This window comes from Aedes aegypti, chromosome 3, assembly GCF_002204515.2.
Source record: "Aedes aegypti strain LVP_AGWG chromosome 3, AaegL5.0 Primary Assembly, whole genome shotgun sequence".
Classification (NCBI taxonomy): Eukaryota; Metazoa; Arthropoda; class Insecta; order Diptera; family Culicidae; genus Aedes; species Aedes aegypti.
This window is the reverse complement of record NC_035109.1, coordinates 143897935-143910764: the sequence shown is the minus strand read 5'-3', so window position 1 is coordinate 143910764 and position 12830 is coordinate 143897935. Positions and strand designations below refer to the sequence as shown.

The window sequence follows — 12830 nt, the reverse complement described above, 5'->3', positions numbered from 1 at the left end:
TGTATGGTTCAATGGTGAACTTGTAATCATTAGGCGCCTTATCATTAATCGCCATCAAACTCTGTCTCAACCAGTCATGGCTTTCTTGGTTTTCTGGAGAAAACCAAATTTTGCCATATCTTAGTCCAGACCCGTAGAATGATGGGATTGACGAACCAGGCGGCATTTGATAAAGGAGGACGCCTAAGTCCCTAAATAGTTCATCCTTCAAAGCGTTATTAAAAAAGCCTTTTTCAAGTCTAATTTGCAAACGCAATGATGAACGTAAACCACTTGTTTCTCCAGAAAGAGAAGCATTTCCGGCCAAAGCGGCCTTACGGTTTTGCTTCTTCCTCTGGTTTTTAGCATAGTTCTTGCCTTTGCCGGCAAGAGAAGAATTACCACCATTATTTGTGGTCGTCGTTGGCTTTGCACCTGAAAGTCCTAGTACAGCATTTTTATTTTCTCCATAAGCATGTCCAGAAAATGCTCCTGAAGAAGACTCAGAATGCTGCATAGCACTATTAGTACCAGTGTTACCTGAATGCTCAGCCATTTTGTTGTAGATACGGTTTCTGTTGCGAAGCAAGAAAAAAACGAACTGCAATCGACGACGTCCAAAGCCAAAAAGAAGGATCATCTGAATTCAGATTGCTTCTAAAGCTTTGTACGATAATTGGTGATCACCAATACATTGACTTTAGGTGACCATAAAGCAAAATCAAGGAGTGAATACACAATAGTTCACAGTTCGCAAATACAGTGATACTTCTCTGGCGCACATACTGCTATACCCCTGAGAGACACCCCGAATCTCACGAAAGTTCACAAATTGTACTTCACTCTAGTACACCATGGTAGATGAAAATTAATAAGCAACACGATCGCAACGCATGCTTGTATTGAAAATTATGTCATTCTAGTGCCAAATAGATTTTTGAATATATCAAAATTTAACTTCTGAAGCTATATTTATACGTTAAATACAACGTCAGAAGTAGTGCAATGCATAGCATAACTGATGTGTAATCAGGCGCACTATTTCCAAAGTTATGTTCCTGTATAGAAATAGCTCCACAAGTCGAAAAAAAATGAAAATAAAACGAAAATCTATTTAGTACTAGAACGTCCATATTCATATCCTTATTTCCACTCAATACTGCACAGAGACAAGTAGATCGGAAATATATTAATGCAGCGAGCCATGAACAAAATGCAGACCACGATATGGTACCCCAGGCGCACGTATCGATCTGTATCAATACATGCCTTAGTGGGATACGATCATATACTGGCATTGTGTTGATGGTATACGCTGCGCCCTATCGCTCTTTCGCGTTAGCAAAAAAAGAAAAAAAAAAAAGATAATAAATGCAATACAAACTAAAAGCTTGTATTGCGATTATCAAAACCAACAACACCATGCATAAATTTGCGCTCAAACAGACAGTGTAACACTAGTATTAACTATCAAGTGCGACACAAACATATGCATTGTGTCCCGGTCTAAAAAGTTCTCCTATTTACGAATTGCGTACACCAATACGATATACAATTGTAAATTGAAGCAACATTGTATGGGATGAGATCCATGCGAAAATTGAGCGTACCTGACAACTTACCGTTGATCTAGTACTTCATTACAAGCTTCTTTTTGGAGCATTTGAATATTTTCTACCCCACATTCTGCGTGTTCACATGAAAACCATGAGAGTGAGAATGTATAAAATGAAAATATTAAATTCCGCATAATGGTGCATATAGCAGTTATGGTCCTAACTATAAGCATGAAACCGCAATGCGGAGTTAAAGTTGAAACCATGGCAAAGGTTTGTTTACCTACCTTGAAATGGCAGAAAGACGTGAGCTCTCAGATTCTCATTGAACGAGTAACTCGACAGGTACTCACCACTCTTTATAAATAAGAATATGGTAGTAAGCTAACAACATACACACAGTACTACACTATACACTCATATGTATGCGAAATTTGGACAACAAATCAATTGATCTGATCTCCAGAAGAACGAGGAACATAAATTAATAAATTTCCTTTTAAACCGAATTAACGCACTACACTACACATTATTTGCATGCACTGTAAACTATTATTCCGTTATTCAGCACCCAAGGTGCGCTATTTCGCGAAAGCGTCGAGATAATAATAAATTATACGAGCCATCGCGCTGGCGTCCACTACCCGTAAACATCTCTACACCTCAAAAAAGTTAGGATCTCTTTTGAGTTTAGATCCAGGTTTCAAATAGGTTTCAGTAATAAGTGCACGTTATTAGCTGTAAGAAAATTAAACAGCTCGTCCTCTTTACCATTCAAAGAACGAGTATTCCAATTCAAAATATATAAAAAAAATGGATTCATTAGGAAGGAGACAGGAAACATTGATTCTCCTAATAGAGTTCAAGATCTCCTGCTTAAATCTTCCAAATTCGGAACAACTAACTACGATTGGCGTCACTCTTTGCTTCCTCACTGGAATCAAAGAACCTGGGTTAGAGGCTGCTTCAGTTTGATGTTCGGAAAAATTGTCTAAAGCATCGAACTGATTGGGGGCTGTCCAGTAATTACGTAAGACAATTTTGGCAGTTTTTTTGTATGAAAATAAACATAATTTGTACGGTGCGTAGGAAATCTCAAACCCCTTCTCCCCCCACAACCTCTTACGTAAATAATGGACGGCACCTTGCTCATTTCGATGCAATTATTGACATTACCCGAGTAACACACAAGTTGTAATTAAGGCATATCAACTGAAATATGACCAGATTTGGTCATATAAGAGTTAATCTGCCTCAATTATAACATGTGTGCTACTTGGGTAACCATATACCCCTTGGAAAAAAAGTGCACATTCCGGAAAAACGTCCTTTTTTCCATTTTTCCACGTTTAGTGACAGTTTTGAAAACCTCTTTTTTGGAAGGAAGTTGTTAATTCAGAGATGCACCACTTGTACAGTCAACTTTCATTCGTTGCACCAAACCCGTGGCCCACCTAGTGAAAGACTTTCACTAATCGGGCTAAGTTTTGAGCTGTCAAATAACCGATTACAATAGGAATTCAGAACTACCAACATTGACAAATTGCGGTTTATGTCAGAAAGTGACGTTTGCCTTCGATAGACGGGGTTGGTGGTCTAATGGCTACCGTCTAATGAAGCAGAAGGTCATGGGTTCAATCCCAGGTCCGTCCCTTTCCTCGTACTTTGTAGTTGTATCTTTCACTTGCTTCTATCTCCCACTTTTAATATATCACAGTTGATAGCATTTGCTAGAACCCGAGACGGACAGAAATAAACCGTTTCCCTACGCTTCCAATTAGTTCATCATGCCTTCCTTTACGCCTGATACATAGGCAGTCTGCTAACCAAACCAGCAAGCCTCTCTGCCATAAAAATTACCCCACCCTTTCACCCTTCCCGAATGAACTGGCGTTGACGCAGTGGTATATACGGTCAATCGTAGGAGCCAATTGAATGCATCATCAATTCCTTCCCCTTCCCCTCATTGGTCTGCATTCTGACGTGGCAGGCACCATTGTTTCCTAAAAATAGAAGATCACCAGCACTTATACACTGAGCAGGGCTGGTAGCAGTCAGACAGCAAAATAATAGTGACTTTAGTGCCCAAAATGATCAAAAAAGTGACCAAAAAGTGGCCTAAAAGTGACTTGAAAACTACAAGTATTAGTCATAAGTAAATGACTAGAAATGAAAATACGTTCTGTGTGTATATTAACCATTCTACATATTAGGCGAATTTAGAATGTAGAGAACTGCAGTAAATTCAAATCTTTCCTAACAGTTATCTGTCCGAGATAAGACTTAATTATGACAATGGTACAAAAAAGAGTTTTCGAGATTTCATTTATCATTTTTTACAAGACGAACATTAGCCTTAAAAAAAGGTGACTATGTTAGATTTCTGATTTCAGTCAAAAAAAACATGAACGTTAGTAAACAAACTCGTGTTAGAATTCTTGGCAAAATTCCTGTTAATGAGGAACTTACTGGCAAGATTTTGAAGTAGGGATGCAAAATGAATTACTTGAAGCATTTCTTAACAAAGCTGTGGAATAAATCGAGGGAAAAAGGTTTGGTTGTAGACAAAGTTATGGCGAAAATCGAAAATAAATTTCAGAACACTTTGAAAAAAATCCTCACATAATTCAAAGTTCAAAAACAAACGAAAAATAGAAATTCATGCTAAATTTGTGGCAGAATTTCTGTAAAGAATCCAAATAAACAATAACTGCAGAACACAAGGGATTTTAAACGAAATAGAGAAAAAAAAAACAAATTAGATGAATGTCGTGCATAAAGAATTAGAATTTCATTAGAATATCAACTGAACACTTCAATGAATGAATTGTTGGGAATAACCACATAACTCAGTGGCGACTCGTAAACTCACGTTATTATCTGATTATTATCGTGCAACAATGTTCTATCTTTCATTATAGATTTTTTTTGTTTAGTAATAGTTGACCAAAGTCGTGTAAAAAACAGTGTCAAGGGTTAATCAATGGAAACGTATATTGTTTATTTTTTGGAATTTCTGAGGTGATGTCTGAAATGATTTCCAGCAAAATAGTAGTTTCTTTTGAAGTCATGGACGAGTTTCTGACAAACTCTTTGAATTTATTTTGGTTGTTATTCCTAGCCCTGTATGGTTTATCCTCCGGAGTTTTGATGTTGTTTTTTTTTCAGAGTTTTGGGTTTCTTTTACAGCTGATTCAGGGATCTTGACACTTTGATTTCAAAATCACACTATTCTTGTCTTCATAATAACAAATATCTGTTTCTTGTTGTTTGAGTTTGAAAAGCTAACCCAGTCTTAAATTTCATTATCAGATCACGAAAAAAGTGACTTTTCCTAAAAAAAGTGACTTTAGTGACCTTTTGTTGGAAATAGTGACTTTTTAGTGACCAGGTCGAAAAGAGTGACCAAGTCACTAAAAAGTGACTTACTACCAGCCCTGACTGAGGGTGCCTGTTAATCCCAAGCAGTCATCTGGTTGGTTCTTTGTTGAAGTGCAGCTGATCTGGCGATACTGGAGTAGCAACCACGGGCGGTCAATCCAGCTCAAGCTCAAGAAAGTGACGTTTGCCTTCGTTTTAGGTGGGCCATAGCCCATTTAACGGGAGCCCAATTAAAACGTAGTGCAATTGAACGTAGTGCAACCAGTCTTGGGAACTGTGACCACAATTCACCACAGTTCATCGATTCTGCCATTCCACCAAAACACAAAGCAGCAGCAGCATCAATACCATCAGGCGTTGCGCTGCCAACGGTTCACACACTGCTTGACTGTTTTTGTCTCTCCACTATGACCATTTTCGGGCAGCCATTCCAAGCTGAATGATTGAAAAAAGTGTTAAATCATTCAATCGCTAATATTTCGCTTGTGTTTTCAACTAATTGAAATCTATTAGCTCTAACAGAAAGACCACAATCATTCCGTTACGATACATATAAACAAGTTCAATTTCATACTGCCTTTATCGAGCAAAAATGCAAAACCCCGAAAACCGCAAAAATCGTGTCACCACTGTGCTCGAGTCGTTTCGCATTCGGAGTTGAAAAACGTTAGGAAGAAGAAGATTACATTTTTTGAAGAGCCGTGACGTTTTTTGTTTTGAACCGTCATGGTTTGCTTTGGATTTTGATGGTCGTGTAGAAAGATGTAAATGTAGAGGCGGTAAATGTTTGCTCCAGTACTTTTCTCATCCCTGAGTGCAACGAACGAAATTCGACTGTAATTGCAACCATGTTTAGTGAATAAACCGAATAAACGAAAGAAGACGTAGCGTTCTAAGAGGTTTTCCCCAAGACGGTGTACAAGAAAGATTTCCACCGCTAGCTTTCGCTAACGAGTACGCACAACACGATAGTACGTGTTTTTTACTTACCTTCTAGCCCACTGCCCTGCCCGAACAACTCCACTGCCGTGGATCAGCACCAGCAACTTTTTCGATTTGTTCAACTTGTCCGTTGTGCTGAAAATGAAGGTAGCCTCTTCCTGGGGCACATCATCCGGCAGGAACAATTTCTTCATTCCAACATTCTTTTCCAGCCTTTCGTAAACGGCATCCGTTATGGTTTCCCCCAGGGCTTCGTAATGGGCTTGATTTTCCTGGGCCGAAGTGTAGATGTTGAAATCGAATCCCTTTTCGGTTAACTTTCCCGTTTCCTTGTCGATTCGCTTTAACTTTCCATCTAAAAATAAATTAAACAATATAATACACTCAATGACTCAGACTAGCAAAGCAAACAACCTTCATTGAAACCGTAGCCAAATCCTTCCAAAGTAGTCGGAAAGGTTCTTGCTTTTCCCGAGCTCGAAGAAAACATCCTTTTGTCGCTTCCACTGCTTGCGTTAACCAAACTCTTGACGGGCTGCAAGAAACGAAGCACAGATCGCATTCAGTGTCGTTGAATAACGGAATTTCTATACAGGAGAAAACACAAAAAATTGTCTATATTAACCAACTGAACAGCACCGAGCAAAGCAATTATATAAAATACACTGTTGTGATTGAATAACATGATCAAAATGCATTTACATTGTTTATCAGCGCCACACAGCCGCACAATAATGATGCACTTGGCTTTGCACCGACGCCAACCACGCTTATCACGAGAAATGCACCAAAATGCATATGCAATGTCAACAAATCGCTTTTTTGTTTTGATTACCATTTTCGTTTTCGTGGGAAACGTCAAAAACATCAAATTAAAAAAAAAACATTTTTCAGTACCGGATAACTACCGAAGAACGCACTCCAACCCGAACACCTGAATAAAATGCTACTCCGCGAAGAAAAATTTTACCCAAATTTTGAGTTTAATTTACCGTGTATCGATTACAGTTGAATTTCGTTCGTTGCTCTAGGGCTCATTCATTTATTCCATAACGCTGAAATTGGCCATTTTTGACACCCACCCACCCCCTTGTAACGCTTTTTGTATGAATATTATTCAGTTTTTGTATGGACCGTAACATCGTTAGGACACCCACCCACCCCCTCCAGTGTTATGAAATTTGTGAATGGGCCCCTATCTTTAGATGGGCTTCGTTTTAATTGGGCTCCTGTTAAGTGGGCTCCCGTTAAGTGGGCTATAGCCCACCTAAAACGAAGTCAAACGTCATTTTCTGACATAAGGCGCAATTTATCAATGTTGGTAGTTCTGAGTTTCTTTTGTTCTTGGTTTTTTGACAGCTCAAAACTCAGCCCGATTAGTGAAAGTCTTTCACTAAGTGGGCTACAGGTTTAGTGCAACGAACGAAAGTTGACTGTATTACGGTTCTTCTGGATTTTTTTTTTTGTTCAACGGAAAATTGAGTCCTAAAATGTTTAATGAAATCTTGTTTTTATTCAACAACTCGAAAGAGCACCTTACTGCAACTACTTTAGCAATTTTTTCCGCTCAAATAACGGCTATATCATGTTTAAACTTTAATTTAAAAATTGGGTCCATAAATGAACCTTGACACTTAAGATCATGTTTGACGTTCGCTTAGTCGACAAAAACACCACATGGGTTTTAGTTCGACCACTGGGATTGTTCCTATCTGACATTTCGGAAGGGACATGGAAAACAAAATACACCCAAAATTTTAGTTTAAGCCAAGGGGTGTGATAAAATCTAAAAAAATATTTTTTGGGCTCAAACCAACGGAAAACATTAGAAAATTGAGTAAACATGTGTTATTGGCCTAAACTTAAGCGTTTGGCACTAAAATTGGGACAGGGCTTTAGGACCCTAATAATAATCTCTAAAATTGCAATATAGGGTAACGGTCGTATTTTGAACCCCCTAAGGAAGTGATGTTAGTTTGTGTCCCAATTAATTAATTGCACAGCGTAACCAAGTCAAAGAACATGTCAAAATGTAGAGAAAAACTTCCTCTACGAGATAAAAATGCCCAAACGGTCATGTAGGATCCAAAATCGTCGAAAATAATTGAATTGTAAAGCACTGTTTTTCATTATTTAGGACACACTAATACATTTTGGACCCTCAAAGTATATATTTTGGACCCTCAAAGGATATATTTTGGACACCTGGCATTTTTTCATCGTTTGGCGACAAAGTCCATGACACTGGATGTATAATATGCTTGCACATAGTCTAATCAATCGATCGACAATGAAAAACCGAAGAAATTCTACGCCGTTTGTCCAGAAATTTGAAAAAAGTTTGTGTTTACATTTGACATGTTTCTGAGGGCTTCAATTTCTGTGTGTAACGTGTTTTAACGGTTGCATGGATGCACCGATTAAATTAAATGAATTTCAGATAAAATAAATACATTTTCTTTGCACAAACGGGTGATGCAAGTGCGGAATAGTGCTATGTTCCTAAATCGCGTGCGAATTAAGTTGGTGTTTCGATTGAAACCTGAGCTGAGGGGGTCTAAAATATATAGGGGTGTATTGGTAACCCTGTTGTGTACCCTATACCCCCCCTGTTTTCAAGTTACCTGTGAGAGAGAGAGAGAGAGAGAGAGAGAGAGAGAGAGAGAGAGAGAGAGAGAGAGAGAGAGAGAGAGAGAGAGAGAGAGAGAGAGAGAGAGAGAGAGAGAGAGAGAGAGAGAGAGAGAGAGAGAGAGAGAGAGAGAGAGAGAGAGAGAGAGAGAGAGAGAGAGAGAGAGAGAGAGAGAGAGAGAGAGAGAGAGAGAGAGAGAGAGAGAGAGAGAGAGAGAGAGAGAGAGAGAGAGAGAGAGAGAGAGAGAGAGAGAGAGAGAGAGCCAAGTCTGAGTCGTCAAGCATGCTACAGTTCATGATGGCGAACCGGTTCCGCTATCATTGCGTTTGGGCCTTAACACTCAGTGCTCATCGTAGCCAGGCTGTCCGCTCGGCAACAGTTTCGTGGCAGCTGCAACTCACTTCGAACTATACGACATTGCTAGCATCCAAAAGGAAGACACGAAGTTTGCTGAAAATTTCGCCCATGACATCTACTGTCTGCCTCTCGTGCTTGCAACCTGGCGTTAATGTTGTTCCGGCCAAGAGTGATGCAACCCGCAAGCTGAACAAAACATCTGGATTCAGCACCCCCAGAAAACCAACCGCGGGGGAGCCCACGCCCACGTCAAGGGAATTGCCAAGAAAGGAAATGTATATAAATGTATAAAATCAGCTCTATGTGCTGTATTCTAATGTTCATCGCTAATAAAATTGCTTTTGTTTAAAAGGACAGGATCCGTCATCGATTTCGGAATTTTCAAAAGCAGTTTTTTTGTTCAAAGTCAAGAAAATTTACAGGAAAAAGTGTTCACTGTATTCAATTCTTCTACCACAACACGGTGAACACATTTTCGTCGAATAATTTTCAGTTTTGAACAGAAAAACTGCTTTTGAAGTTTCGATGATGACGATGATTACGATGATGGAGCGTTGAGCGTTAAAATAAAGCTTTATTTTAATTTTAATCTTGTGAAAAATGCCAACTTTACTTTTTATTCTAACCATACTGTGAACTGTTTTGTTATATGGTACAACAACATGTAAACCATTGATGCAATCTCGATAGTAGCTTTTCTAACCATTCGGATTATGTTCCTATTGAAGTCGTTAAACAAAATTTGCTTAAGAAACATCAAATTTTTAAATGGTAAACATTCTTAACAACCCGTTATTTGTATGGTCGGTTCTTCGAAAACATCAACCAGTACGGTTCGAACTTTATCCAGTAGTGGTTCGTTTATGGTTGAACTACTCGTTGGGGGTCCGCTACATGGAATGACTCGATGGTTGGATGTTCGCTGGTTGGAAAAAATGCCAACTAAAAAGCAATCAAATGTCAAGAGAAAATGTCAAACTGACTTTGACGTCTGACTACCGGCGTATTGAAGTCTCCATATATAGAACAAATGTGTATGTATATGTGCGTTTCGTGACGATTTGCGTTCCAGATGAGTTAGTCTGGAGCATTTTCACCAGCTGTCAGTCGTTCCAACTAACGGGTCGGATTCGTTAGATGGAAGGCAGTCGTGTTCCAACCAGCGAATCCCGGTTGTACCATTTTGGAAATGGTTAAAAATGGAATGTAAGGGTTCGTTCAAATATTACGTAACGTAACATTTTCCAATTGTAGGCCCCTCCCTCCCCCACGTAACAGCTTTTGGAGAAATTTAAATGTTTGTATGGACCGTAACACTATGTAAGACCCCCTCCCTCCCCCCGTTGCGTTACGTAATATTTGTACGATCCCTGAACTGTAATGGATCATTAAAATAACCAAAACGGCCGCTATGGAAAGCATAGATAGCGCCACCGTAGCCTTGTGTGTTTGACAGAACAGCAATGCTGTCACAATGTTAAATCCCATATACAGTGGCGCCTTTGTTTTGATGCGGTGAGCACTGACAAAAACGACCTTCAATGATCCATAAGTGGTGTCTGAGTATGGTTCGGATTTATGCGGGATATTAGCCCCCGTACCTGCCACACGATACACACATGCAAAAATGGTCAATCGGCAAAGAAAGCTCTCAGTTAATAACTCCGGAAGTGCTCATAAGAACACTAATCTGAGCAGCATGCTTTGTCCCAGTTGGGACGTAACGCCAGAAAGAAGAATTAGCCCCACTGGGGAGGCTCCCCATTAATTACTTAAGACATTTTTCGGGGTTTTTCAACCCCCCTTCCCCCATGGTAGGAATTTTTGTATGAAAATTGAAAATAAATTGTATTATATTACTTTATAATTATTGTAATTTCAGAGATAACTTTCCGTTCTACGGTTGAACAGAAAGCTACCGCAGCTGTCACATTACTGATTTTCACAAAGCATCATCGACCGGCTGCGATGATACCTTGGAAACCACGCTAATGACTGTTGTTTTCTGCTGTTTTTCATAGTTTTGGACTCTACTAGCCTACTTTGATTAGATAGTTCCGTTCAATGATACCATGATTTTCAAGCCTGCAGTAGAACTCTGACAGCTGCGGTAGAACTTGGCGGCTACTGCAGAACGGATTTTTTTTCAAAATAACCGCAATATAATATGAAGCGTAATAACGCAATTGAGGCAGACCATGGTCTAATCCACCGGTGTACTAAATTCACTCGGTCTGAGAATTGTGACACTTGAGCGGGGCACGCTCCCGTATGATCTCCACGGGATCTGGACCCGCTCTAGTGTCAAAATTCTTCAACCGAGTCAGTTTAGTACACCAGTGGATAAGACCATTGCGTAGAAAATTATTCGCGTGGAATGCGTTTATGAACGCATTCCCAGTTTTGACATTTTGGGATTTGTTTTGGTTACGTTGTTCGTAATAGTTCATGCTACTTTAGCTTGATGATTTTTTCATGCAAATCAGAATTCCAGTAGTAATTTAATTAAATTACTTTTTGCGGATAATTTTCAAACTATCCATAAACAAATATATTTAGTTTAGTGTTTAAAGCATGCGCAAACGGCAGATCGATACTTTGAAAATATTCAATTTGAAGTAAGTGCTTGCTATAACATGCCATTTAAACTTTTGTTTTGCGACTTGCGTAAAACTTGAACTCTTCCTCAATAATTTTTCCGTTTCATTTCCCCAGTGTTCAACAAGTGAAGGAAAATGAAGAATATCTAATCAATTTCGAGTCCGGTGGACGAGAGCTGGTCATCAACATAATCCTGGGAGCGGACTTTCCAAACGTGAAACCGAAGCTGATAGTGAGCCCCATTCTGAATCACCCTTGGGTAAACGCCAGCACGGGTGAAATCGAAAATGCTCCCGGAATTCTGAATGTCTGTTTGGAACCAGGTTCGGTTCGTTGTTCAGAAGAATAACTTCTTGTTCGTTTCAGTACACCATACATTCCGACCTGGGGCGAGTCGTTCAAGCAATCAGTCGGGAATTTGAAAGGCATCCTCCCCAGCTGTTGAATGAGACTTCCGGAACCCCACAGCATTGCCGTAATGGCAACAGTCAGGAGCCCAAGGCACCGGATCGTCGAATTGTGGCCTCTCCGGTAGCAGTAGAGCAAGACGTCTTTGGATTACAGGCGCTCAGTTTAGAAGACCTAAACCGATTGAAGGTCGATGAGGATTACCTGGAAAATTTCATCGAGAAGATAGGTTTTGTCCAGAATCAAAGTAATGAAATGAACAATTTGCTGGACCAAATTGAGCAAACTGCAACGGAAAACCTTGCCAAGAAACAGCACATCGAAGGACAGAAGGCCAAACTGGACGAAATATACGAGGAATTCAAAGAGCTCGGCGAAAGATACGAAGCTCTGAATCAAAAGTATCAGAAGAAATCGGAAGATTTCTCCCCACAGCACATCAAAGAGCTTCTGCAGATTGCCGTATCTGCGGCGGACACTCGAAGCGACGAGGAGGCACACAAATTTCTTGCCGGCGACAGTGATGTGGGAACGTTCCTTGGTAATTTTATTGAATCCCGAAAGAGCTACACAATGCGAAAGGCCAAAGAGGACCGATTGGTGCAACAGTTAACCGCACTGGAGCGGGCTGCATTTTGATGGGGGCTTCGTTTTACCTACCTTCGAAAGGATATGGTCGATGTGATACTCTTATATGCTCGTATATAAATCAATTTTTTTTTTTTTTTGTAAAAAATAAAGGACTTAATTCATGAAAAGCTGTGTGATAAAAAGAAAAGTTAATTTATATCAGGGCTGAACAACAAGAATTCATAGAAAGCTAGTTGTTGTGATGTGCTTTACAAGGGGAAACTTATCACGACACACACTCTTTGTTTTTAACCAAAATGGTTACTAAACTCACTATTTTCCTTTTCTTGAAGTGCATGCTAGAGCATAAAAATTCTAAATACTCCAGAGAAACCTTCAGAAACTCT

The 12830-nt window shown here is 39.5% G+C and overlaps 2 protein-coding genes across 4 annotated transcripts in view; one reads left to right on the top strand and one right to left on the bottom strand.

Annotated features, from left to right (window-relative positions):
* The window catches only part of LOC5568508 (UPF0528 protein CG10038), a 48183-nt gene extending 41508 nt beyond the window's left edge, over nt 1–6675 (bottom strand). The window contains exons 1-3 of one of the 3 annotated variants that reach the window (XM_021851131.1): nt 6561–6675; nt 6273–6393; nt 5907–6213 (exon numbers count right to left, since the gene is read on the bottom strand). In XM_021851131.1, the coding sequence (XP_021706823.1) occupies nt 5907–6213; nt 6273–6393; nt 6561–6656 (524 nt within the window). In that variant the 5' untranslated portion in view covers nt 6657–6675. Of the gene's footprint in view, nt 1–5906; nt 6214–6272; nt 6446–6483 lie in introns of all 3 variants that reach the window. The other 2 variants (XM_001652282.2, XM_001652281.2) reach the window with 2 other exon arrangements.
* A 4614-nt stretch (nt 6676–11289) lies between these two features.
* On the top strand, nt 11290–12611 carry LOC5568507 (vacuolar protein sorting-associated protein 37A). Its single transcript, XM_001652280.2, has 3 exons — nt 11290–11462; nt 11560–11752; nt 11812–12611. Exons 1-3 carry the CDS (start codon nt 11419–11421, stop codon nt 12490–12492), a joined length of 918 nt encoding a protein of 305 aa, XP_001652330.2. The 5' UTR covers nt 11290–11418; the 3' UTR covers nt 12493–12611.
* The last annotated feature ends 219 nt before the right edge of the window (nt 12612–12830 follow it).

Coding starts and splice junctions, on each gene's coding strand:
- LOC5568507 (XM_001652280.2), top strand. CDS start 11,419: ATGCGCAAACGGCAGATCGATACTTTGAAAATATTCAATTTGAA. Junction 11,463..11,559: donor TTGAAAATATTCAATTTGAA/GTAAGTGCTTGC, acceptor TCATTTCCCCAG/TGTTCAACAAGTGAAGGAAA. Junction 11,753..11,811: donor ATGCTCCCGGAATTCTGAAT/GTCTGTTTGGAA, acceptor TGTTCGTTTCAG/TACACCATACATTCCGACCT.